A 27,380-nucleotide genomic window follows, 5' to 3' on the forward strand; every position below is an offset into this window, starting at 1 on the left:
GTGTAGAGTCCTGCACTTAGGATGGAAGAATCCCATGCACCGCTACAGACTAGGGACCGAGTGGCTAAGCAGCAGTTCTGCAGAAATGGACTTAGGGGTTACAGTGGGTGAGAAGCTGGATATGAGTCAACAGTGTGCCCTTGTTGCCAAAAACACCAATGGCATTTTGGGATGTATAAGTAGGGGCATTGCCAGCAGATGGAGGGACGTGATCGTTCCCCTCTATTCGACCTCATCTGGAGTACTGTGTCCAGTTTTGGGCCCCACACTACAAGAAGGATGTGGAAAAATTGGAAAAAGTCCAGCGGAGGGCAACAAAAATGATTAGGGGACTGGAACACATGAGTTATGAGGAGAGGCTGAGGGAACTGGGGATGTTTAGTCTGCGGAAGAGAAGAATGAGGGGGGATTTGATAGCTGCTTTCAACTACCTGAAAGGGGGTTCCAAAGAGGATGGCTCTAGACTGTTCTCAATGGTAGCAGATGACAGAACGAGGAGTAATGGTCTCAAGTTGCAGTGGGGGAGGTTTAGGTTGGATATTAGGAAAAACTTTTTCACTAGGAGGGTGGTGAAACACTGGAATGCGTTACCTAGGGAAGTGGTGGAATCTCCTTCCTTAGAAGTTTTTAAGATCAGGCTTGAGAAAGCCCTGGCTGGGATGATTTAACTGGGAATTGGTCCTGCTTTGAGCAGGGGGTTGGACTAGATGACCTCCTGAGGTCCCTTCCCACCCTGATATTCTATGAGTCAACATAGCTTTTTTTTAAAGGGAAATCTTGCCTCACCGATCTACTAGAATTCTTTGAGGGGGTCAGGAAGCATTTGGAGAAAGGAGATCCAGTGGATATAGTGTACGTGGACTTTCAGAAAGAACTTTGACAGGATCCCACACCAAAGACTCTTAAGCAAACTCTGCAGTTATGGGATAAGAGGGAAGGTCCTTTCATGGATCAGTAACTGGTTAGAAGATAGGAAACAAAGGGTAGGGATAAGTGGTCAGTTTTCAGAATGAAGAGAGATAAATAGTGGTGTGTCCCATAGTGGGAGTGTGCCTGGACAAGTGCTGTTCATATATTCATAAATGATCTGAAACGGGGATGAACAGTCAGATGGCAAAATTTGCAGATGATACAAAACTACTCAAGGTAGTTAAGTCCCAGGTAGACTGCGAAGAGTTACAAAGGAATGGGTCACTGGGCAACAAAATGACAGTTGAAATTCAAATTGATAAGTGCCAAGGTAATGCACGTTGGAAAACATAATCTCAACTATACATACAACATGATAGGGTTTAAATTAGCTGTTACAACTCAAGAAAAACATCTTGGAGGGTATTATGGATATTTCTGTGAAAACATCCATTCAATTTGCCACAGCACTCAGAAAAGCTAACCGAATGGTAGGAACCATGAGGAAAAGGACTGATAATAAGACTGAAAATTTCATAATGCCTCTATATAAATCCATGGTAGGCCCACACCTTGAATACTGCGTGCAGTTCTGGTTGCCCCATCTCAAAAAAGAAAAATTAGAACTGGAAAAGGCGCAGAGAAAGGCAACGAAGATGATCAGGGGATGGAACAGCTTCTGTACCAGGAGAGATTAATAAGATTGGGACTGTTCTACTTGGAAAAGGGATGACGGGGGCTGGGGGGCTATGATCGAGGTCTAAAATTATGACTGATGTGGAGAAAGTGAACAGGGAAGTGTTATTTACCCCTTCGCATAACAGACAAACCAGGGAAATGAATAGGCAGCAGGTTTACATATGGAAATACTTCACACAATGCACAGTCAGCCTGTTACTGGTTGCCAGGGGATGATGTGAAGGCCAAAAGTATAAGAGGGTTCAAAAAAAGAATTAGATAAGTTTTTGCAGGACAGGTCCATCAACAGCTATTAGCCAAGATAGTCAGGGATGTAACCTCATGCTCTGGGTGTCCTTAAGCCCTTGACTGCCAGAAACTGGGACTAGCCAATGGGATGGCTCACTTGGTAATTGCCCTGTTCTGTTCATTCCCTCTGAAGCACCTGGCACTGGCTGTTGTCAGAAGACAGGACACTGAGCTAGGTGGACCATTGCTCTGGTCTGGCATGGCCATTTGTGTTGAATGGCTGTGTCCCTTGTTCTTGATGTGCCTGCTTGGGTGTGTTTAATCCGGCACGGTGCAGATCGTGACACTTGGATTTGTGTGTCTGTCATGGTAGCAGCGGATGCTGCTGGGAGTGGAATGCTTGGGGTGCAGCAGGCCCTGAGCAGTGCTTGGGGCGCCTGCCTTCCCTATGCAGTACCTGCTTCGGCCCTGGCATTTGCAGTCCACCTTCCCTGTGCTTGTGAAACCGTGCACTTCCCAGACCAGATGGTCCATGAACATATTCAGTCTGGTGTCCCACCCCCAGTGCCCAGTTAGCAATCTGTCTACTGCTGCTAGTGCAGTTAGAGATCCCCTGGCTTTGGGAAGCAGATGGGGGGGGGGGGGCGAGTGTGCACACAGTGTGCACTCTGGGGTGTGTCTGGGCAGACTCGTGCGAGCACCAGGGCAGTAGGTGGCTCTGGCTGGCTGGGACTGAGTGCCCAGATGGCTCTGAAGCATCGGAGAAACTCGAAAGGAATCCAGGTCATGGGTTCGCAGGGACAAAAGGGCTGTGTGCTCCCGAGGAATGGGACGTGTAGGCGACTGACACGCTCCCCATGGCAGCCCCTTGTGGGGGCCTGTCACGGAGTCCCTGGGTGATGCTCTGGAACTGCTCCCCATGAAGCCGGGCAGGACTCTGGGGAAGTCTCCTTTCTGTGAGCAGCCTGTCTGCAGGACACACAGCTTCCACCTTCCTGGGTCTGACAGCGGAGCATTCAGCATCCTCTGCCCCCCATGTGCTTCCCACAGTGAGTCTGCCCAGGCGGGGTCCTGGGGAAGCCAGGGGGTCCTGCACCCCAACTTCACAGTCAGATGTGACTCTCAGCCAGCCAGTAAAACAGAAGGTTTATTAGACGACAGGAACATGGTATAACACAGAGCTTGTAGGTACAGAGAACGGGACCCCTCAGCTGGGTCCATTCTGGGGCCAGTGAGTCAGACAACCCCATCTGCCCTTCACTCCATGTCCCCTGCCAGACCCAAAACTGAAACTCTCTCCAGCCTCTCCTCCTCTGGGCTTTGTCCCTTTCCTGGGCCAGGAGGTCACCTGATTCCTTTGTTTTCCACCCCTTTAGCTCTGACCTTGCAGGGGGGGAAGGGCCCAGGCCATCAGTGGCCAGGAAACAGGGTATCGGCCATTCTCTTTGTCCAGACCCCTGCACACACCTGCCCTCTAGGGCTCTGCAGTGATCATACACCCTTACCCCACCCCCTAGATACTTAAGAACTGCCTAGGGGAAACTGACGCACCCCCACACTATTGAGGGGAAACATTAAGAACAGTCCCACTTCGTCACAGCGCCCCAGGCCAGTTCTCAGCTCTGCAGCTGCGGGTGGCATGGGGCTCTGCCGTGTAGATGCAAGCGCTGATGGGGCGTGCCAGGAGGTGGGACGAGCTCTGCAGCCCAAAGGGGTTCGTCATCTGGGCTGGCTAGAGAGTCTCCTTGTCCCTGCAGTGTGTGAGAAGAGCCCAGTCTGCAGCAAGCTGCGAAGAGTGACATTGTGTGCATGGAAGTGCTGTACTGACACATTGCGCTGTCCCACAAGGGCACTTCCCAGCTCCCTCAGTGCTGCTGCCAGCCGGCAGGAGCCCATGAATCCTGGAGGGGAGGCTGGGCAGGCATGTCCCAGTCCCTGGGGGGAAGGGGGCAGGGCAGGGCGACTCCTCTAGCCAGGGATAGGGCGGGTGCGTTCCGATGCCATGTTCGGCTGGCTCACTGCTGCAGCCCAGCCACCACGGGCACACCAGTCTGCGGGGAGAACGGCACCTGCCTCCCGCTCCTGCCCAAGGTGTTGCTGTTTCATTTGGTTGTCAAGGCTTTAAGGTTAAACGTTCTATTGACGGAACTATGGATTGAGTGGAACTAGAAACCTCGGAGGCTAAAAATACAGCTCCCTGCCAGGAAACGAGGCAGCGTGCTGGGAGCGTGGCACTTCCAGTGTTTCCAGGAACGGGCACACCAAGTGTGGACCCAGCAACCTGGGATCCGTGCCCTGTGATGCCCAGCACGCGGCCTGCATCGTTTAGCTCCCTCTGTGCCTCCTGCTGACCCCAGCATCCTTCAGTAGGAAAGAGTGCATGTTCTGCTGCATCATAGGGCATGCCAGCCCAGGTGCTGCTCCGCCTGGGGCTGGGCTGGGGGCCTCACGACTGCTCCGATGCAGAGACCGGTGTTGGGGAGCGTGAGCTGAGCCCTCGCTGTAGGCCGGTGTGGGCAGGATACAAGGCCACCTGCTGCTGGGACTGTTGAGAGCCCAACAAAGCCCCGTGTTAACAGGTTGGGGGTTGCTGCAGGCTATCGCTGGCTTACTGGTATTGTAACAAGCATGTTACAGCTTTGCAATCTTTTATTGAAGAGACAGAAAAAGAAGGGAGAACTGTGAAAGCATCTGACCTGGAAAGAATCAGTCAGGCTTTGATGTCATGATATTCCTTGTTCCCTTTAGCTGCAGAGTCTTATCTCCTAGATAGTATTCGCTGCTCTTCTGGGGGAACAGGGCAACAGCTGAGCTGGGCTGAGCAGCTGCTGGTGCTGGAGTCCAGTCCTCTCTCCTCTCAGAGGCGGACACAAAGAGGAGAGAAAACAATAGCTGAGATGGAGCGGGCAGCTTTTGTTTCTGGGGCTGACTCCCTTCGGCCTTGCTGCTGGAGGGACAGGGGCCCAGACACAGTGTGATCCCTCACGGTGACACCTGGCACACATGTACCCACGGCAGGCTGTTTTGGGCCTTGCTTTTAGCTGCCTTTGTGGTCACAGGTTCACAGCAGTGTTGCAAAGGTGGAGTTGCCTCGGCCAGCTAAATCAGACTCTACCCAGAAGCGAAAGAGAGAGGAGAGAGGGGAACGAAGGTGGGGGGCGGGCGACAGCAGGCAGCCCATGCTCCTGGGCCAGAGGCTGGTCAGAAGGTAGCTGGTGCTGTTGGAGGGGGGATGTCGTTAGTTCCCTCTCTGGCGGGGCTGAGGAAGGCCCAGTGGTGTCCGGTGGCTGCAGGGACACAGGAGAGGGGGGGTAAAGCTTGCTCCTTCCAGTCCACGTACTCCTCTCCCGTGTGAGCAGCATCCCGGGCAGGGGTAGCCTCATCCTTTGACTTTAACCAGGTGAAACACAGTTTGATTATTTTACCTATACATGTTTCCTCCCACATCTGGAACCTTCCCGCTGGTTCTCACGGCAGCCCGTGACCTACCCGGAGCCCTGCAACCTCCTGGCCCAGGTCTTTGAACTGAGCCAGCCCAGTCTGTCCCAGGCGCGCGTGCTGGCGTTTGCTGATTTGATGAGTCATTTCACACAACAGGCGGAGCTGGACTTCTGCTAAAGGCACAACCGGACTTGGCTGGTGCGACCTCTGGCTCTGCATGTGACTGGGCTTTGGCTGCCGCTGGGCCAAGCCACCTTCCTTGTTCCTGCATCGTCTAGTCTGGCTGACTGGAGGAATGGGATGTCCCTAGCAAGGCATGTCCCCACAGAAATGCACCGCTGTGAGTCTGGGCAGGTCTCGGCCCCTGCTCGGTGTTTGGCTGGGCGGCAGAGCCAGCCTGTGCTCATGCTGCCCTCAGAGCCTGGGGTCCCGCAGCCTCTGCCGTGCCCCTGCTTGTGCCCTCCGCCCCGGCACAGCACAGAGGCTTCTTCGGGCTCCTCTTGGTGGCAGCTTGCTCAGCTGGGGCTGGAGCTTCATACTGTGTGGTGGGCCCGGCGGTGCGAAGGGGGTGAGCTATGGGGTCACCTGCTCAGGCAGCGTGAATGAGGCTGAGCTGAGGGCCATTGCCCTGCCCCCGGAGCGTGAAATGGGTTCGTGGTGACGCATGGCGGGGCCGTGCGGTGGAGTGTGTAATGGGCTGGGGGCATGAGCTGCATTACCCTGTGAAATAAACCTCCGCACGCTGCAGCATGTTCCCTGCACGGGCAGGCTCTGCGTGCCTGTGTCCCACCCACGCTCCTGGGGATCTCCAGGGGCTGCCTTGTGCAGTGAGCCCGGCTGGCCCTGAAATGAGCAGCCCTGCTCCTGGCAGATGCTGCACCAGAGATTGGTGCCAAAGTTGCGGTGTGGTCCATCTGCCCCCAGCTGCCAGTGTGACCCCTGCTCACTGGGCTGGCCATGTCCCTGCTAGGAATCTGCTGAGAGGAGAGCGCTTTGTGGCCGGCCTGCTGTGGCCTCGGCTGGCAACTATCCATGTGCCTGTACGCCATTGGACGTGTGGCTGGCTCTGGCACTGGAGGGCTGCCAGGCTGTGCCCCAATGGAGAGGTGGCTGGCAGGGGTGCAGGGTGGGGGGGCGGTTCCTCCCAGCACCAGGCGCCTGCTAATTGATCCCATCTGGCTGGGAACGGGAGGCAAGCTGAATGGGAATCAGCTCTTCTGAGAAGGCCGTAAATCCTCAATAGGACGGTTCTCCTTGGAGGTGACTGGGACTGCGGGGAGCCGCTCCAGCCGAGTGCCGCTGCTGATGGGGGAGGTTCCGGGCCTGTCCCCCGTCCTAGCAGCTCCCCTCTGCGTCCCAGCTCTCAGGAAGGGTGACTGTGTGCAGAATTGGGTCTTGAGAAAGGCGGACGTGGTCAGTCGGTGACCTGGAGCTCAGCAGCTGAGTAGCCTGAGCCCAGCCGGCTGCCGGGACTGGCCCCACCGCATGCAGCTGAGGGCCCGGCTGGACTGGGGGGAGGCTGGTCCATAGGATGCTGGCGCTGGAGCATGGGGTCCCCAGGCCAGAATCTCCAAGCAGCTGACTGCCCCGTAGGAGAGCTCCGCGGTGCCGTACAGCGCCGAGGGGAGTGTGCTGCCCGCCCTGCTGCCGTGGCATTCCGGTGCAACGGTGGGAAGGCATCTGGGGACGGGTCTGGAATGGCAGGGCCCAGCTGGCTGCCGTCAGGGGAGGCAGGCTCCCTTCCGTGCATTGTAGGACGATAACACACTGAAGATGGTGCCAGAGGTGGGGCTCCGGCTGCCCCCCAGCTCTGATTCTCCCTAGAGAGAGTGGCTACCAGCCCAGCTGAAGCTAGGTGCAGTGGGTGTACTGAGGCTGTGCAGTGACTTTCCTGCTCCTCGTGGGGGGAGCCCTTCTGGCCTGTCCGCCCTGCAGGGAGTTTCTCAAGGCTGGGTGGGGGACCAGCTCTTTTCCCACTCTGGTTCTGAAGCTGCTGGGCTGGTGGGGAGAAGCCCTGGCGGAGAGGCGGCTGTGGATGTCCTGCTGAAGGCTGACCTGGGTGCGAGTGAGCTCGGAGCCGTCAGGAATTCTCTGCTGGGCCTTGGCTTCTTTGCCCTTGTTTCTTGCTGAGCATGTCTCGTTCCCAGGGAGGGCAGCTAGGGCTGTGCTAGCCCGGCAGCCTGTGGCAGATGCTTTGTCCCTGCACCGTTGGGTGAGGAGCAGAGGGGATAGGGAGGCTGCTGTGTGCCAGAGTCTTGCCCCATTGTCCCTTGACAGTGATGGGGCAGGGTGTGCTGGGGAGGTCTTAGCTTTCCTCTGTGCTAACAGAGCTTCGTGATCCTTCGGAGAAGCTGCTGCTGTTTGAGCTGGACCATTCATGTTGCTCACTGACATGCTGTAGATTGGCCAATGTCACAGTGAAGGTTTCCTGCTTAACCCTATCCCTGTCCACTTCGGGCAGTGGCATTTTTCAGATACCCCCTTTAGTGAAATGAGTGCAGGTCATTGCTTGGCCAGTGCTGTCGCGTCTCGTGCCACTGGTTCTGGAGGCCTCGGTGTACAGCCGTGCACTCCTCTGCATGGGGCAGGCAGACAGGTCCTGCCGAGCCTGTCCAGTGAGAGTACACATGAAATATACCGTACTTACCCTGTAAACTCTGCAGAGTGAAAACTCACTGGCTTAGAAAGTCCGCAGAGTCCATGGTGAAGCCCAGCACCGCCTCCTCCCCTGAGCTGCCCTTCAGGAAGACCGTGCTGCCCCTCGGAAAGAAAACAAATCATGCCTTGGTGCTGAAAAATGACCTACCCAGGCTGTGAGCGGCTTCCAGGATGTGTTCTCTTCATGCAGTCAATAAAGAGAAAGGGACCATTCTGTCAGTGGAATGACACCGGCTGTATGTGCATCTCTGGCTAGACAAAGATACGCATTCAGACGTTCAAAAGGGAGCTAGATAGATTCATGGAGGAGAGGTCCATCAGTGGCTATTAGCCAGGATGGGCAGGGATGGTGTCCCTGGCCTCTGTTTGCCAGAAGCTGAGATTGGCTGATGGGGTGGATCACTTGAGGATAACCGTTCTGTTCATTCCCTTTGGGGCATCTGCCATTGACCACTCTCAGAGGACAGGATACTGGGCTAGATAGACCTTTGGTCTGACCCAGTATGGCCATTCTTATGTTAAAGGGGCTGGCTTATAGTCCTGTGCTTCAGGGCCTGTCCTCCATGGGCCGGCTGCCTTCATTCTGTGCAGCGCTAAAATGGGACATGGTGCCTTCCCCGCCGCGTAGCTAGTTGCTATCTGGTCCCCTGGGCGATGCCTCGTGGTCTCTGCTCTCGGACAGGGTCTCTGGCTGCTGCAGGGGTGGTGGAGTGTGTGCCCACTGCCCAAACCCCCTGTAGAGCCAGCACTAATGGCCCCCTTGCTGGCACTCCCGGACAAAAGCTCAAGGGGCGTGGGTGGAGGCCAGAGACGGAGCTCCCTTCCCTTCCTCCAGCTCAGCGCTGGGCAGGGTGGGTCATGTGGGCTTCCACTTGCAGGGCTGTGCCCCTGGCACCTTTCAGCAGCATGACAGTCGCCGAGCCATGTGCAGTCATTTGGTGGGCGCTGCGTGGGGATGGGGATCCCCCTGGGCATGGCACGAGGGGAGCCCTGGCATGGGTAGGGGAGGGCGAGACTGTGCCGGGGCTGGGTGTTTGTGCCTCAGCGTGTCTCCATCTCCTGGGGCCTGGAGTGCCGGCAGGTTGGGGAGAGCTATGAGAGACCCGTGCATCACACAGGCTGCACGGGAGCTGCCTGCAAGCGCCGCTTTCCCCAGGCAGGCGGCCGTCCATCCATCCATCAGCAGGATGGAATGAGATTTGGCGGAACAGGTGGCCCTGCAGCGGGGACATTTTCTAACCGACAAATGGGCCGTGGCTGAGGCCTGACCACAAAGTGCACCTGTGGTTTGGCCTGCTGTGGGTGTGCACCTGTCTTCCCGGCACTGCCGGCCCGAGGCGTGCAGCCAAGCTGTGCTCCCCCCCCGCCCCCGGCTCCTGCCCCTCTTCAGCCAGCGGGCCGCCCCCCGGCGCCTGCTGTTGGTTCTGGAGGGATCTGTTTTCAGTTGGGGTGGGGGGCAGGGGAAGGAGCCTAATGCACCGGAGGTGCCTCGGAAATGAGAACCTTGGATGGATTCCTGGCCCTATTGATCCGCTGGCAGTTTCTGCATCCTGACATTCGTAATCTCGGGCGGCTCTGAGGTTCCAGATTAATGGGCTCGGGAGCTGTCCATCCGTCACTTCACATTAATTACTGGAGAGGTGTTTTTCCAGTGATTTACCTGACAGTGGCCTGTGATGAATACCCCTAAACAGAGTGGGTAGTGATTCATCACACAGCCACGCCCCTCCCCCACGCTCCCTTCCCCCAAACCACAGGACAGACCCCTGAGCCATCCGTCTCCATAAACACTGCCTGATGCATATTGATAGGGGGCTGGGGCCTGGCAGATAGCAAGGTGCTTCTTTGTGCCAAAGATTATGAAAAATAAATCTCTGCCAGGAAGGTGCGGTGGGCAAGCGGGGCTCCTCCACCTTGCGTGGCCAAGCTGCAGGCAGCGTGGGCTAGTGGTTGGAACACAGGACAGGGAGTCAGGACTCCTGGGTTTGCTCCCAGCTCTGCCATGGCATCACTCTGACCTTGGGTTGGTTGCATCTGGCTGCCTCAGTTTCCCCATCAGTACAACGGGGGTAGTGACCCTTCCTGGCTGGGAAATGACACCTCTGCAGCACTCTGCTCCTCGCGTGGGATTGCCACATGTGGTTATTGCTCTGCCATGGCTGTTTACCAGAGAACGTGCCAGCTTGGCAGGGGAGGGTGTGTGCTCGCCGTCCTGTGCAGGCAACCCTACCTGTGCCCCAGATCTCCGAGCCTGTCTGTGGTGTGGGGCACCATGCCCTGGCTAAGGGGCAGGGCAGAGACTCAGCGTGTCTGGGTGCTGTCTCTGCAGATGGCAGAGAGCAGGGAAGGTGCTGCCAGAGAGGGGCTTGTAGGCGCAGATGTTCAAGAGGAAATTGATTCTTGCGCTGATGAATGTAGCTTCATTACAGCCCAGCTAATTACTCACTGACCTCTCTAATGGATGGCTCTGTAGGCCAGGGATTGGCTGTGGAAGGGGGCGGGGTGCACTGCTGGAGTCTCCTGAGAGGAGAAGTTGCAGTGTGTTCCCTTGAGTTTCTCTCACCTGCCCTTAAGGCAACCCCAAGCTGTGCTGGTGAGAGCGCCAGGCGTTTGCTGGAGAGCCGGGGGATCCAGGCACAATGGCAGGGCAGCCCCAGACTCCCTCTGGCTCTGTGTGGGGTGGACAGAGGGGGGGAGTGGAGGGTCTGGGGGCGCTCCCTGTCTGGGCACAAAGACAGGGCTGTGACCCCTCTGTGGTTCTACTTCTGCTTGTCTCTCAGGAGCAGGTTCATTCCTTCTGCCTAATGGTTACATAGAAATGGCCTGGCTCAGTGCCCAGCCTCTCACTGCACTCCGCACCTGCTGCTTCAGAGCCAGGTGTGAGAAGCCTGGTGTCTGTCACCCGTTGAATGCCCTGATCATCCCCATTACACAGCTGCTCCTTTGCTGAGCTGCCGCACGCTTGGCCCCGGGGTACCTGGTGGCACTGAGTTCCTCTGGCTAAGCGTGTGTGTGTGTCTCCTTGTATCAGCTTCAAAAGTCTTGATGTTCAGTTCCACTGAATCTCTTGTTCTTGAAAGGGAAATCTTGGTGCCTGAGCTCCCTGCTCCGCGTCAGGCTTCATCTGCATCTGTCTCTTCCTGCCTCTTATTCCTCTCCTATCTCAACTCAACGGCCTCCATCTTTCCTCTCTTTCACACATGGGACTCTTCCAAGGCCTCCAAGAACTACACAGGGCAGTAAATGTTGTTTGTTGTGTGGTTGGTGTGTGGTTGTGAGAGAGACAGAGAGATTTGCTGGCTAAGTTAGCAAACTCTATACTTGGATTGTGGCAGGACTTCCGTCGCAGCCCCTGTGTTCTGCTGCCCAAACGTTCTAAACCCCTCCTTGCTGGGCTGAGCCGGGCGCTGTCTCTGAGCAGGGGAGCTGCTGTGGTGGAGAGAGGAAGGCCAGTCTCAACCAAGCCCTTTCAGCCTTTCTTGCATTCTGTGAAGGGGAAGAAGAAGCCCACTCCCCAAATGTCGGATGGGCTTTGCACACAGGCCAGCTTGACTGCTCTGCAGCTGTTACGGCACCAAGCGCTCTCAAAAGGTCGGTAACAAGTGCCCAATAAAACGGAGCTAGTGTTTAACCCAGGCAAGAGGCTAGTCCTCAGTGAGGGATGACGCCAGGCCAGCAAATACAAACCCTGAACGATAAGCTATTAGAATGCGCTTCCTTAAGCACACCTTCAAATGCCCGGCGATGTTTGGCTCTGCGAGACCATCTGCGGGGCCGTGGTAGCAGCAGAGCTGATGTCTACAGGAATCTCTCCGTGCGGATGGTGTCAGTAGGACAGCTGTGTCCTTAGCTGGTCCTGCTGTGAACAGTGACTAAAAACCAGCTGCCTCCTACTCGGCAGAACTGCCCCGAGGTAGGAGGGTCGTCTCTGCTGATTGGGGGCTTGGGGCTGTCTCTCACCTTAATGACATTAATAACGGTTTCCTGCTTTTTGCTCCTTAGCCCAGCCAACCTCTCCCTCCTTGGCCTGAGCCCCAGTGCTGCGGCCTGTCAGTGGCACCTGGCTGTGCTCGCTGCAGGCAGCGGGGCTGCATGGGTGATGGGGGACAGAGGCAGAGCTGTCATCGCTGGGGCCAAGGCCTGAGAGCGAACTCTTGGCGCCAGGCGGAGAAGTGGGGCTGGCAGGTAGGAAACCACCCTCGTACGTTGGACACGAGCTGTGGAGCTGCTAAGCCGCAGGGAGCCCCGCACACCATTCTGCTGCCGCTCTCCGGGCACGGCTGCGTTCCCGGCCCCTCGTAAGCCCGTTCTGCCGCAGGTGAGCTGCAGGCTGCAGAGCTCAGTACTGATGGTGTCCTGAGCCTCTGTCCGCCAGAAGGTGGGAACAGGTGACATGGGATGGCTCACTGGATGTTACCTGGTCTGTTCATTCCCTCTGGGGCATCTGGCATTGGCCACTGTCGGAAAACAGGATCTTGGGCGAGGTGGACCTTTGGGCTGACCCAATGTGGCTGTTTTTATGTTCTTATGATTGTCTTACGGTGGCTCTCCAGGCGCAGACCTGTAACCCAGCTGGCCCAGGCTGCGGGGAGCCCCGCACGCCATTCTTCTTTCGCTGTTTGGGCGCGGCTGCGTGCCCGGCCCCTCATGAGCCCGTTCTGCAGGCAGAGCTGCCCCGGCAGAGCTCGGTACTGATTGTCTGCGGGTGGCTCTGCGCACGCAGGCCCGGGCAGTGATGGAGGCCACGTTCCGCTGCTTAGAAACCTTCAGGAAAGTAGAGGACTGACAGTGCGAAGTGCTGAGCGGCAGGGCCGGTGGCTCTGAGCCCCTCGGAAATCCGCCTGCAGGGTTTCGTGTTGGCTGTTGCAGTGAGCTGCAGGCTGTGGTGTTACCGAGTCGGGAGCTGGGCTGGGAAGGGCTCACTGGGGGGCTGGCCCCATCTTGGCGCAGTGTCGTGTTCCCTGTGGGGCAGTATGTCGTAGCCGGTCTGTGTTTACTGGAGGCGGGGTGGGTGGATGTATTAACTAGCCTTGCTTGGGGCACCATGGTCCCTCCTTTCCTGAGGTCAGAGTCACCTTAGCACTGGGGTGAGTGTTTGGCACTGTGTGCTGTGTCCCCTACGGACACTGGCCTGGGCACCGTGCTGGGTGATCCAGGGCGTCAAGTGTCATGAAGGAGGGGCCGGGGCTCAGGCCATTTGTTTACTTTATAACTGAGGTGGCAAAGCCCAGAGGGGCCAGGGCCTGGCCCTGCCACGGCCCGGAGACACCGGGGCTCTCCCCTGGCAAGCCCTGTCACAAATTAAGCACTGGGGCCTTCTCCACTGGAGTGTCCTGTGCAGCCAGGCTGGCCAGAACTGCAGTGGTGGCTTGGTGCAAATTAAGCACTGGGGTCTTCTCCACTGGAGTGTCCTGTGCAGCCAGGCTGGCCAGAACTGCAGTGGTGGCTTGGTGCAAATTAAGCACTGGGGCCTTCTCCACTGGAGTGTCCTGTGCAGCCAGGCTGGCCAGAACTGCAGTGGTGGCTTGGTGTATTTCAGTGGCATCCAGAAACCCCAGTTGAGATAGAGACTCTGCGGGCTTGGGTGCACACGGCCTCGTGGTGGGCTCTGCGGGCGTGGGTGCACACACGCTCACGCTCTCGCGCGCAGAGGAGCTTACAGCTGTAGGGACCCCCCCACCCCTTTGTACGCTGGAGGCTCTGAGATCGCTCAAGGCGGTAGAGCGGTTGGAGGCCGGAGGAGAAGTGGGGGTAACGTAGCGCAGGAGGGAGCCTTGGTGCTGGTGCCGTGCAGCGAGGGCAGGCAGGGAGCAGGGCTGTGGCCGGAAAGGCCCAGCGAGCTGCTGTCCTCCAGGACAGAGGATCTTTTGCGTGGTTATGCCCCTTGGGGCACGGTCCTGTCTGCGGGGCTGTAACTGGCTTGCTCTTGCTGCAAGCTCAGCAGCAGGACCTAGCTATGGGGCTGCCCCACTGGATCCTGTGGGCCGGGCTGCCTGGGAGGGGAGGGATAGTTTGTCGGAGGCCCTGGAGCCCCTGGGGTTAGAGTGAGCAGTGTAGAGACCTGGCTTGTAGGGTTGCAGTGCAACTCACTCCAATTCAGCCTGGCCAGCCCCATGGTGAGGGACGGGCGGCAGGGCCATGCCCCTGGGACAGGAGCTGCTGCTGCAGGGCGAGTGCAGGGCAGGCTGTCTCTCCAGCCCCCTCCCCAGGGCCCCTTTGGTCTCCATGGCAATGGGTTGGAAGGGAGGGGGCCTTAGTTTCGGATTTTGTCCCAGGCCCCCCAACAGCCTGTGCGGCTCGGCCCGGGGGGTCCCGTCGGCTCGGCCCGGGGGTCCCGTAGCATTGCTGCCTTGGGAATGATTTAATGCTTTCTCTCCCTGGCAGGTGGAGGTGGCACCATGCAGCAGGAGGGGGAGAAGAGCCGGGTCCGGCCCAGGAAGCCTGACATGGCCCTCTACGTGCCCAAAGCGCGACGGGAGATGACAGCCCAAGGAGCAGGCCCTGCCAGTGGTGCATGGACCATGGGGAGCCGGAGGGAGGAGGAAAACCGCCGTGTGCTGCAGAAGGAGGGTGCCAAAGGCAGCTGCGAGAGGCAGAGCCCCAGCACTGGAGCCCATGAGCCCGTGGCCAGAGAGGGGAGGAGGTCGGAGGGGAAAACAAGGAAGCGTGTACCCCTGGGGGACAGGAAACGGGGCAGCACCCCAGGGCAGTCCCAAGGAGCCTCTGCTGAGGGCTGGGATCAGCGTCGCACACGCCACCAAAACCATCTGGCCCCAGAGGAGCAGCCGTGTGTGCGGCTGGAAACAAACCTCCACAGTGAACAGCCCAGCGCTCAGGAGCCCCGCCTGGATCAGGCTCCCGCTCGGCCAGGGGGCAGTGAGGAGCAGGTGCCCAGCCAGCCAGGGCTCAGGGAGCTAAGCCCAAGGTGCTGGGATTCAAGGACAGGTACTGGACCTTGTTCCCGTCTGTTGGTGGAAACATCTAGTCCCCTGCTCGTGCCACCGCGTGGAGGGGAGGAGCAGGCGCAGGAGCAGAGGCTTGGGGGTTCACTGGCCCGGCTAGGCCCTTCCTCTCAGCCTAGGAATGAGAGCAGTGATGAAATATCAGAGCAGGCAGCGGGGAGCACAGGTGGCGCATCTGAATGTGCAGGCAAGAGCATCCCAGCTCCGAGCGGGGAGAGCGCAGGAAGCGCGTGCGAGCTCAGAGGGGAGGGTGCCGCAGATCCGAGCTCGGAGAGCGCAGGAAACGCGTGCGAGCTCAGAGGGGAGGGTGCCGCAGATCAGAGTGGGGAGGGCGCAGGAAACGTGGCCGAGCTTACAGGGGAGGGTGCCGCAGATCAGAGTGGTGAGGGCACAGGAAACGTGGCCGAGCTTACAGGGGAGGGTGCCACAGATCAGAGTGGGGAGAGCGCAGGAAGCGCGTGCGAGCTTACAGGGGAGGGTGTCACAGATCCGAGCGGGGAGTGTGCCGCAGATCCAAGCCGGGAGAGCGCAGGAAACGCATGCAAGCTTACAGGGGAGGGTGCCACAGATCCGAGCGGGGAGAGCGCAGGAAACGTGGCCGAGCTTACAGGGGAGAGTGCCGCAGATTCAAGCGGGGAGAGTGCAGGAAGCATGTGTGAGCTCAGAGGGGAGGGTGCCACAGATCAGAGTGGGGAGAGCGCAGGAAGCATGTGCGAGCTTACAGGGGAAAGTGCCGCAGATTCAAGCGGGGAGAGTGCAGGAAGCATGTGCGAGCTCAGAGGGGAGGGTGCCACAGATCAGAATGGGGAGGGCGCAGGAAACGTGGCCGAGCTTACAGGGGAGAGTGCCACAGATCAGAGTGGGGAGAGCGCAGGAAGCGCGTGCGAGCTTACAGGGGAGAGTGCCGCAGATTCAAGCGGGGAGAGCGCAGGAAGCGCGTGCGAGCTTACAGGGGAGGGTGCCGCAGATCAGCCGTGCGGGAGGGCAGGCAGCGTGTCTGACAGCGAGGGGAGGAGCACTGCTGTCTGTCCAGAGCAGGGGTGTGGGCAGGAAGGAGGCATGCCTGAGCGTGCCAGGGCGAGAGCGCACAGCAGAGCCCATAGGACAGACTCTGGCGCTGGGGCCCTCCCGGAGCGTGTGGACAAGGCCAGAGGCAGCGTACCGCTGTGTGGGGAGGAGATGCCCTGCGGCTCAAGCCCCAGTGCACTGGGGGACACCGAGCACTCGCCAGCTCATGGGAGCAGGGAGCACAGCCGGTCTCCGGAGATCCCGGGCAGCTGCTCGGCAGGGAGCCTGGCTGAGGAGCTGGACTGTCCAGGCGGGGTGGCGAGGCCATTACATGGCTTGCGAGCTGATGGAGAGCCTGGGACGGAAAGGGAGGATGATGGTGGTGTGATCGAAGGCGGCATGTCCTGCTGGGACAGCAACACCGAAGGGCCTGAGCAGTCCAGTGCCGGAGCCCGGAGCGACAGCAGTGCTGCGGCAGAGGGGAGCTGGGACTCGCTGTTTAACGCCGATGGAGACTGCCTGGACCAGCGCCTGCTGGAAGAGGTATGTTCTGTCGGCTAGGCTCAGGCCAGGCCAAAGGGGCTGACCCCACCCGCCAGCTGCCCTCACTGCCCGTGCTTGGGTGTATGGGGTGGGGAACAGCTCCTGACGCGTCCGGTCAGGCTGCTTTGGTGCTGCAGGAGCGGTCTGTACCCCAGCCCAGGCCTCAGATGGTACCATAGACCATGCTGTGAGCCCTGTTCCCTGCAGCCCCTGTGCACCTGTGGCCTTGTCCTCGTGCGTGGTGGTGATAAAGGTCACCCCGATGGATCAGCACTTCGCTAGGCAGGGTGTAGCTAGCCTGTGGAACGCACGGCCGCTGGCTTCACTGCCGGCACGAGTGGCTGGGGGATCAGGAAAGGGTTCGATGTTCTTGTGGCTGAGGAGAACATCCAGAGTTACAGGGGAAAATGGAAGGGCCCAAACCTGTCTGATGCAGGGCCAGAGCCACCCACTCCCTGCCAGAGGCTGGAGAGAAACCTGCCTCTGCAGTGTCTGGGCCTGGTCACTGGGAGATGGGCCCAACTGGCCGTCCTTGGGTCACCCTGAGTGTGGGGGAAGGGAGGGAAATGCTTTTCAGTTATAGTACCTACAGTGTGCCCGGAAAAGGCCACGTGCTGCACCTGCGCCCTCGTGACACAGACTTGTAAGAAAGAAACAGGCTGAGACACATGGCTTCCCACTGAAAGAGCACCGTGAAGTTTCAGGGAAACGACAGCTTCTTAATCAGTTGTGGTTCATTACCATATCTTCCCGCAAGCACAGGGCTAAATTTACTGCAATGAGCTGGTTAGCACTAGGAAGCAGTTTTCCTGTTGACTGAGGAGGAAAGTTCAGCTTTCGCTGTGAAGCTGGAAATCCATTATTACATTTTCAAGCGATAGTTTGAAACCAGTAATCTGCAGAATGACATTAATGTCCGTAAAGTAACAAACAGGCCTAATCTTGTTCAAATGAATGTCCAGCCTGGTTCCCAAGTACCGTCTGAGTGTGTCATTCTAGTGTCTATGAAGAGCTGAAATTAACTAAACAGCTTCATTACCGAGGGGTTAGCTAATAAACCCTCCAAACCGTGGGATAACATCAGCTGTTACAGCTCCGCAGAGAGCATCGGTGGGAAGCAGTTTCAGATTTAACACAGTTTAATTCATGTGCGTATCTGTGCTGAAGTAAAACCCCTCTCAGGACTGCAGTGCTTGGCGGGCCAGCCCCAGCCCTGAGGGAGGCACTTGTGACTCCTCCCAAAGATGTGGGCTAAATTCAGGGGGTTGGGAATGGGGATACAAGCTAAACGTCTGGGGTCAGTGGAACTCACGTGCTGCGGGGTGGCTTTTCAGCCACGTGTAACTTGCCCGCACTGGTGGGGGATGTTCACAAGCATGTGTAGCTGTCACCCTTGCTTCCTTACACTCTGCTCTTAGTTGCTGGTCTTGCCAGAGCCCCATTGGCCCCTTGGTTTGTCCCCAGAGCAAGTCCCGCTGCTTTGCCACTGTGACGAAGCGGGACTGTTCTTAATGGTTCCTCTGAATAGTGTGGGGGTGCCTCAGTTTCCCATAGGCAGTTCTTAAGTATCTAGGGGGTGGGGGAAGGGTGTATGATCACTGCAGAGCTCTAGAGGGCAGGTGTGTGCAGGGGTCTGGACACAGAGAATGGCCGACACCCTGTTTCCTGGCAACTGATGGCCTGGGCCCTCCCCCCCTGCAAGGTGAGAGCTAAAGGGTTGGAGAACAAAGGAATCCGGTGCCCTCCTGGCCCGGGAAAGGGACAAAGCCCAGAAGAGGAGGGGCTGGAGGGAGTTTCAGTTTGGGGCTGGCTGAGACATGGAGTGAAGGGCAGACGTGGTTGTCTGGCTCACTGCTCCCCAAAATGGACCCAGCTGAGGGGTCCTGTTCTCTGCACCTACAAGCTCTGTTTTAGACCATGTTGCTGTCGTCTAATAAACCTCTGTTTTACTGGCTGGCTGAGAGTCCCGTCTGAATGCGGAGTTGTGGGGCAGGACCCTCTGGCTTCCCCAGGAAGCCTGGGCGGAGTCGCTGTGGGAAGCGCACGGAGGGGCAGAGGACGCTGAAGGCTCCGAGGTCACACCCAGGAAGGTGGAAGCTGTGTGAGCTGTGTGTCCTGCAGACAGGCTGCTCCCAGAGAGGAGACTTCCCCAGAGTCCTGACTGGCTTCGCAGGGTGCAGTTCCAGAGCTTCGCCCGGGGACTCCGTGACAGCCACTTACGCCACTGTTCATGTCTCCATGGAACTTGTTCTGGCCATTTTATACAGAGAAGAGAATCTAATCTGGGCTAGGAAAGACCTTGGTGCTGCTGAAGAAACAGACATCTGTGAATTGCAGCACACCTGATGTCTGCCTGATGTACCATGAGTGGGGGTGACACAGATGCAGGACTGTGTGCCCACCGGAACCAGAGACTGCATTGCAGTGTGTTTGTGCAAGGGGCGGAGTTAAGGTGAAGCAAGAGTTCATCTTAACCTCTGCATTCCCTAGCTCTGCCACCCTGGCATTGCTGCTGCATGGTAACGGGAAGCATCTGGAACTTCCTTCTGCTGTTTAAAATAAAGAACAAACTTAGAAATCAGAAAATAATCTGCCTGCGTGTACGGGCAGGGGTGCACACAGTGGTCATGTCGCTTGGCCTTTATCAGCCTGCGGCCAGTCCAGTTAGAGCCATGCAGGCCCCTGTTGTGGGTTTGGTTACCCTGTTGTAAGGGTGCTGGTATCTGAAGTGGATTCCCATCAATATACAAACTACGCTATCCCAGTCCGAGCACCTTCCTAGCAATATTCTGATTATTATTCATCTACATTAGTGTAGTGCCTAGGAGCCCGGCCACAGACTGGGACCCTGCTCTGCTAGGCGCTGCACAGACAGAACAAAGATGGTGCCTTCCCCGGCAAGCATCCAGTCGAGTATGATACAAGTCAGCAGCTGGAGACAGACAGGTGAGGGCGTCCAGGGAGCAATGAGACAGGATTGGGCGGGGCATTCAGCACGCCCTATCCTTGTTAAGTATTTTGTAGGCTTCATGGCAAAGGAGGGTTGTGAGAGGCTTTGTGGACATGCACAGGGAGCCCCTCCCAAGCAAGGGGCAGCTTGGGAGAAACACAGAGGTGCTTGTTTGAAAATGTAACCAGTGGGCGATGGGGCTCGTCGCAGGCAGGAGTCAGCCTGTGCTGCTACCAGTGCAGAATCACTGCCCGGCCGACAGCTAAATCAGCACCTGGAGGGTGTGGGCTCGGGGGAGGGACGGCCGGCCAGGGCAAAGCGCCAGCAGCCGTGAGTACAGAGCTTGCAGTGCGCTGTCTCCTGAGGGTTGTGCTCACCCCAGCAGTCAGGCCTGTGGGTGGGTGGGAGGTAGGTTGTGTGTGGCGGGGGCGGATGTGTCTGGGTGGGGCTGGGGGAGGTGTCGCTGTAATGTGAGGGTGCACAGGTACTGTGTGGGTCTGGGGTGCGGGGGAGATGAAACTGTCCCCGGGTTGCTGGAGTCAAAATCTCTGTGGCTTGGTCCAGGGTTGCTGGGTGGCTGCGGAGCAGCAGGGAGGGTCTCTGGCAGAGCCGTTAGCTGCAGCCCTGTGGAGATGGACCAGTGGGGACCTGGGTGTGCTGCTCTCTGCGTTCCCATTGTCCGCGGGGGCAGTCAGCACAGCAATGTGGGTTTAGCCTTTTCTGCAAACGTTCCCCCCTTGGTCCCAGGATGGCATCCCACAATGCCCTGTGCTGGGACGTCCCTGAGAGCGGCTGGGCAGCGTTTGCAGGGACTCTGGGGTTTCCCCAAGCCATGCGGAGGTGGCGTTGCAGGGCAGGATGGAAATAGAGCACCTTAAAGATTTGGAAGCCCCTCATGCTTTGCTGAAGAGCCTGTTAGTGGGGACACCTGGGCTTCCTTTGTTATCAGGCCCCTTTGCCTGCGGGAGAGGGGCGGCTGTGCAGTGAGGAGTGTGGATGTTGTGGCTAAGATGTCGTTAAGGTTCCATCCTATTTACAGTGATGATTCAGCCTTTTTCTTTTTTATGCAAGACACACACGTGTCTGCCCCCAGATTTCCAGCACAACTTCTCAGGGCAGCGCTAACTTCATCAGTTTTCTGGGCTCTCAAAAATTCATTCTTCAAGGTACGGCCCCTAGCTGTGTTGCACGCATGGGGTAGGCATGTGCACCATGCACCTGAGTCTGGAATTTTTTGCAAGCCATATCTGTTGGCCGCACATAGAAGATCAGGGTTGGAAGGGACCTCAGAAGGTCGTCTAGTCCAACCCCCTGCTCAAAGCAGGGCCAACCCCAACTAAATCATCCCAGCCAGGGCTTTGTCAAGCCTGACCTTAAAAACCTCTAAGGAAGGAGATTCCACCACCTCCCTAGGTAACGCATTCCAGCGCTTCACCACCCTCAGCTCTCCTCATGCTCCAAACCAAGGGCATAAAAGATGGTGCCCCCCTGGGGTCTGAAGCCTGTTCCTCAGACTCGTCATTCTCTATAAGCTGAGCAATCAGCTACTTCTTAGGTTTCAGAGGAACAGCCGTGTTAGTCTGTATTCGCAAAAAGAAAAGGAGTACTTGTGGCACCTTAGAGACTAACCAATTTATTTGAGCATGAGCTTTCGTGAGCTGTAGCTCACGAAAGCTCATGCTCAAATAAATTGGTTAGTCTCTAAGGTGCCACAAGTACTCCTTTTCTTTTAGCTACTTCTTAGTGAGCCTCCTGATGCTCAGCCCTCTCTCCCTGCAGAGATGTGCCAGGTTGCTCTTATGGAGCTGGTTATAGACCATTTCCAGGCTGGTTCCTTTCAATACCCTCATTCTTTCGCTGGCAGCCACTCGCTGCCAAGCACCTGCACTTGCAGGCCACCGTCTACAGGGGGCATCCCTGGTTTAGATTGGATATTAGGAAAAACTTTTTCACTAAGAGGGTGGTGAAACACTGGAATGCGTTACCTAGGGAGGTGGTAGAATCTCCTTCCTTAGAGGTTTTTAAGGTCAGGCTTGACAAAGCCCTGGCTGGGATGATTTAACTGGGAATTGGTCCTGCTTCGAGCAGGGGGTTGGACTAGATGACCTTCTGGGGTCCCTTCCAACCCTTATATTCTATGATTCTATGATTCTATGATCCGCGAACCATCCTCTGTTACCATGTTGTCACGGACTCACCGATCGTGCCCACTCTTGGCCCCGTGTGGTCCATGACGGGGTGCCCCTTTCAGTGAGACAGCCCTTCTCCCAGGGGTCCAGTCTCTGTCGGGGTTAAGCCCCTCCACCTCCTGGAGCCACACCTCTCTGAGCCTTAGCACGCCTTTCTCTCGCCATGGGCCCCTCAGGGAGTCCACTTGCTCTGGACCCACGGGGCCTTCACCCCCCGAAGGGGACGATGCAACCCTGTTCTCTAGACAGGAGTGACTCTCAGCCAGCATAAAACAGGAGGTTTATTGAGCATTGAACACAACACGGGTAACTCGCATGATCTCAGGCCTGGCCTCCCTCAGCACAGCACATTCAAGTCTCCCCTGCATCCAGGTGGGCTCTGCCTGCTCCCTCTCTCCCTCCCTCCAGCCCAGAGCCCCCCTGCTTCCTAGCTGGGCATCTGATGTCACCGGCCCCAAGCCCCGCCTCTGTCCATTGTCTTCTGTCCAGGTAAACAGGTGTGATGTTGTTGACATAATCTGGGATCGTATAGATCATCATTGCAACCAAGGTCCTGTAGTGGCACCAAATCTTATATAAAGGGGGTCAAATGAGGTGTCTAAGACAAGGTTATGGTTTGCTGGTTATGATTATGCTGTCTATATGTGTGTATCATTTTTGTAGTTGAAGTTATGAATATTGGCTCTGTACTGTCTGTAGTTCAAACTTGTGCTATGCTTTGACGAAGTGGGACTGTTCTTAATGTTTCCTCTGAATAGTGTGGGGGTGCCTCAGTTTCCCCTATGCAGTTCTTAAGTATCTAGGTGGTGGGATAAGGGTATATGATCATTGCAGAGCCCTAGAGGGCAGGTGTGTGCAGGGGACTGGACACAGAGAATGGCTGACACCCTGTTTCCTGGCAACTGATGGCCTGGGCCCTTCACCCCTGCAAGGTGAGAGCTAAAGGGCTGGAGAACAAAGGGATCCGGTGCCCTCCTGGCCCGGGAAAGGGACAAAGCCCAGCGGAGGAGGGGCTGGAGAGAGTTTCGGTTTTGGGTCTGGCTGGGGACATGGAGTGAAGGGCAGACGTGGTTGTCTGGCTCACTTCCCCCCAAAACGGACCCAGCTGAGGGGTCCTGTTCTCTGCACCTACAAGCTCTGTGTTAGACCATGTTCCTGCCGTCTAATAAGCCTTCTGTTTTACTGACTGGCTGAGAGTCCTGTCTGACTGCGGAGTTGGGGGACAGGACCCTCTGGCTTCCCCAGGACCCCGCCTGAGCGGACTGGCCGTGGGAAGCGCACGGAGGGGCAGAGGATGCTGAATGCTCCAAGGTCAGACCCAGGATGGTGGAAGCTGTGTGAGCTGTGTGTCCTGCAGACAGGCTGCTCCCAGAAAGGAGACTTCCCCAGAGTCCTGCCTGGCTTCATAGGGAGCAGTTCCAGAGCATTGCCCGGGGACTCTGACACATATGCTTTTGGGTGACACCCCAGATAAGTTGGTGTCAGCTCTCCCTAGCCTGCTTGATGGCTCATTAAGGACCATCAGCTACACAACTGACCCATTGAGAGAAGGCAGACACCCCTTGTGACTCAGCAAGGCATGCAGGGACCTGCCTATGGACAGAACTCTGAGGTTTTTTCAGGCCATGGGATGGACAGCTTGTCTTTGGGACAAAGAAAGCAGAGACCACATGGCAAGAGACTATAAAAACCTGCTGCAGCTCCTCCATCTTGTCTTCAGTCCTGCTTCTGAGCTCTGGAGGGACTTTTCTACCCTGAAGTTTTGAACCAAGGACTGAAGGACCCACCCCAGCTGGGGATGTTCTCCAGAGACTTGATTTGAACCTGCAGCTTATTCCATCGCTGCTAAAAGCCTGAACCAAGAACTTTGTCGTTACTGTGTGTCATTGATTCCATTTAACCACTTCTAGCTCTCATCTATATTTATTTCCTTTTATGAATAAACCTTTAGATTTTAGATTCTAAAGGATTGGCAACAGCGTGATTGGGTAAGATCTGATTTGTATATTGACCTGGGTCTGGGGCTTGGTCCTTTGGGATCGAGAGAACCTTTTTTCTTTTACTGGGGTATTGGTTTTCATAACCATCTGTCCCCATAATGAGTGGCACTGGTGGAGATACTGGGAAACTGGAGTGTCTAAGGGGATTGCTTGTGTGACTTGTGGTTAGCCAGTGGGGTAAAACCAAAGTCCTCTCTGGCTGGCTGGTTTGGTTTGCCTTAGAGATGGAGAAACCCCAGCCTTGGGCTGTAACTGCCCTGCTCTAAGCAATTTGTCCTGAATTGGCACTCTCCTGTTGGGTCCCGCCAGAACCAGCATCGTTACACCTGGCCACCCAGAACTGGCCTCGTCAGCATATTCGGCGGGGAGCCAGCCATCTCGTCGTCCTCCCTGGAGGAGCTGGTTACTCCATCGCTCTGACTCGGCCGGACGCAATGCCCAGAGCTCGTGCTCGGGGGCTGCAGAGCTACAGGTTGAGCCAGAGGAAGCCCAGGAGCCCCAGGACAGCTAACTAGGCATTCTGCAGCCTTCCACTCCCAGTGGCGTGGCCTTGGCCATTGTGGGCACACTCCGGTTTCTTCGCTCCCACCCCTACGAGGGCTGAGGAGCTCTGCTTTGCTCTGCCCAAGGGGGAGTTTTTGTTGGTCGCCCCCCACTTAGCTCTTTGGTGTCTACAGAGTGGTCCAAGCAATGGCACCCAAAGGCTACTCCCTCTGAGAAGGGACACAAGCTACTCGGCCTTCTAGGGAGAAAGGTCTTCTCTTCCACCTTCCGCCAGTTCAGGGTCTCCGCATCAGGTGACCATCCCTCAGGACATCAGTCAGAACTCGCCTTCTCCGCCTTGGCCACGTGGCCTGATGCACACACGTGATGCTGTTCACTGGCCTTCATCTTTGCTGCCTACAAGCCTGGCTTCTCTTCATGCACTCCACGGAGAAGGCAAGAAACACGGCAAGGCAGGTGTTAGACGGTCGTCTGGTGGATTCAGCTGGAATTCCTTTCCTCACCCCAACTCCCAAGACAACCGTTGTTACCGACACCTGCCTCTTGGGTTGGGCTGTTCACACGGACAATTGTGGCATCTCAACCGTACAGGATCCAGGGAATGCATCCATTTACTTGAACTGCGGGTGGTCCATGGAGCCTGCGACACCTTCCTCCCTCTCATCGAGTTCAGCAATGTCAGACGACAGACTGGTATTTTATATAAACGTGCCTGGGGGTGCATAGAGGTAGTTGTCCTCTGGAACTGGTGCATCAGCCATCGCATAGCCGTACCAGCAGCATGTTTACTGGGGTGCAAAACTGTGGGCTGCCTGTGCAGACAGTTTTCTGCAAATGGGAGATTCACCTTTCAGTTCTCGACGATGTCTTCTCCCAGTGGGGACCGCTGGCGTGGGAGCTTTTCACCTCGTGGAAGAACAGCAAACTTCCGCGGTGCTGCTCCAGCACACCCTTCCGCACCCTGCTGTTACAGATGCAGCCTGCCGAGAGCCAGGGCCCGCGCACCCTTCCGCACCCTGCTGTTACAGATGCAGCCTGCCGAGAGCCAGGGCCCGCGCACCCTTCCGCACCCTGCTGTTACAGATGCAGCCTGCCGAGAGCCATGGCCCGCGCACCCTTCCGCACCCTGCTGTTACAGATGCAGCCTGCCAAGAGCCAGGGCCCGCGCACCCTTCCGCACCCTGCTGTTACAGATGCAGCCTGCCGAACGCCATGGCCCGCACACCCTTCCGCACCCTGCTGTTACAGATGCAGCCTGCCAAGAGCCATGGCCCGCGCACCCTTCCGCACCCTGCTGTTACAGATGCAGCCTGCCGAACGCCATGGCCCGCGCACCCTTCCGCACCCTGCTGTTACAGATGCAGCCTGCCGAACGCCATGGCCCGCGCACCCTTCCGCACCCTGCTGTTACAGATGCAGCCTGCCGAACGCCATGGCCCGCACACCCTTCCGCACCCTGCTGTTACAGATGCAGCCTGCCAAGAGCCAGGGCCCGCGCACCCTTCCGCACCCTGCTGTTACAGATGCAGCCTGCCAAGAGCCAGGGCCCGCGCACCCTTCCGCACCCTGCTGTTACAGATGCAGCCTGCCGAGAGCCAGGGCCCGCGCACCCTTCCGCACCCTGCTGTTAACAGATGCAGCCTGCCGAGAGCCAGGGCCCGCGCACCCTTCCTCACCCTGCTGTTAACAGATGCAGCCTGCCGAGAGCCATGGCCCGCGCACCCTTCCGCACCCTGCTGTTACAGATGCAGCCTGCCGAATGCCAGGGCCCGCGCACCCTTCCGCACCCTGCTGTTACAGATGCAGCCTGCCGAACGCCAGGGCCCGCGCACCCTTCAGCAGCCTTTAACCTTTTGTTACAGGTACAGAAAAGAAGAGAAAACATTGGAGCATTTGAAGTGTAGAGGATGAAGTAAGGCTGTCTTTTTATTAACATCCCTTGTTCCCTCCCCCTGCAGCTGCCGAGAGTCTGTGGAAGGAAATCCCCTTGTCTGACAGTCTCCTAGATGGTAATCCTAGAAGTGTAGGGCTGCAAGGGACCTCACTGGGTTGTCTAGTCCAGCCCCCTGCACTGAGGCAGGACTCAGTATTATCTAGCCCAGCAGTTCTCAAACTGTGGGTCAGGACCCCAAAGTGGGTTGCAATCCCACTTTTAATGGGGTCGCCAGGGCTGGCTTAGAATTGCTGGGGCTTGGGGCTGACGCCTGAGCCCCACAGCCCTGAGCGGTGGGGCTCAGGTTACGGGGATGGTGAGGCTCAGGCTTTGCCCCACTCCACGCGGGGTGGTGGGACTTGGGCAGACTCAGACTTCGGTCCCACCTCCTGGGGTCGTGTAGTAGGCTTTGTTGTCAGAAGGGAGTCGCAGTGCGATGAAGTTTGAGAAGCCCTGGTCTAGCCCATCCCTGACAGGTGTGTGTCGAACTGCTCTTAAAAACCTCCAGCAATGGAGATTCCACACCCTGCCTGCGTAGTTTGTTCCAGGGCTTAACTACCCTGACAGGAAGATTTTCCTCATGTCCTAAAGTCCAGCTGTGCTTGGGGGGGGGAGCAGTGAGTTTAGCTGGAGCTGTTGCTGCTGTTACAGTCTGATCCTGTTTCCTGACAGACACACACAAGGGGGAAGAAAACTGCAAAGAGAGAAAAATGCAGCTCTGGTCTTAACGTCACTTGCAATCTCAGTGCTAAAAACGCAGGCCCAGCACATGGTCTTATCAGCCCCTCGGAGACTGGCAAACTTGTTCTGGGCATTGCGTGGAGCTGCCTTTCTGGGCAGTGCTGTAAAATACTGTCTGCGTCTTGGCCAGCTCAGCCAGACAATTTTATTAAGAAAAAGAGAAGGAGGACTTGTGGCACCTTAGAGACTAACCAATTTATTTGAGCATAAGCTTTCGTGAGCTACAGCTCACTTCATGTGTATGATAATCAAGGTGGGCCATTTCCAGCACAAATCCAGGGTTTAACAAGAACGTCTGAGGAGGGGCGGGCGGCGGAAAAAACAAGGGGAAATAGGTTACCTTGCATAATAACTTAGCCACTCCCAGTCTCTATTCAAGCCTAAGTTAACTGTATCCAATTTGCAAATGAATTCCAATTCAGCAGTTTCTCGCTGGAGTCTGGTTTTGAAGTTTTTCTGTTGTAATATCGCAACTTTCATGTCTGTAATCGCGTGACCAGAGAGATTGAAGTGTTCTCCGACTGGTTTATGAATGTTATAATTCTTGACATCTGATTTGTGTCCATTTATTCTTTTACATAGAGACTGCCCAGTTTGACCAATGTATGTGGCAGA

General features: G+C 56.9%; 1 protein-coding gene across 9 annotated transcripts in view; it reads left to right on the plus strand.

The window, feature by feature from the left end:
• R3HCC1L (R3H domain and coiled-coil containing 1 like) overlaps positions 1–27,380 on the plus strand; it is a 52,618-nt gene that overhangs the window by 11,999 nt on the left and 13,239 nt on the right. For 7 of the 9 annotated variants that reach the window (XM_048857259.2, XM_075131136.1, XM_048857260.2 and 4 more), the window contains one exon: positions 14,320–16,448. In XM_048857259.2, coding sequence (XP_048713216.2) covers positions 14,334–16,448 — 2,115 coding nt within the window. In that variant the 5' untranslated portion in view covers positions 14,320–14,333. Of the gene's footprint in view, positions 1–11,154; positions 11,527–14,319; positions 16,449–25,789; positions 25,954–27,380 lie in introns of those variants that run through there. The other 2 variants (XM_075131132.1, XM_075131137.1) reach the window with 2 other exon arrangements.

This window comes from Caretta caretta, chromosome 7 (assembly GCF_965140235.1).
Source record: "Caretta caretta isolate rCarCar2 chromosome 7, rCarCar1.hap1, whole genome shotgun sequence".
Lineage (NCBI taxonomy): Eukaryota > Metazoa > Chordata > Testudines > Cheloniidae > Caretta > Caretta caretta.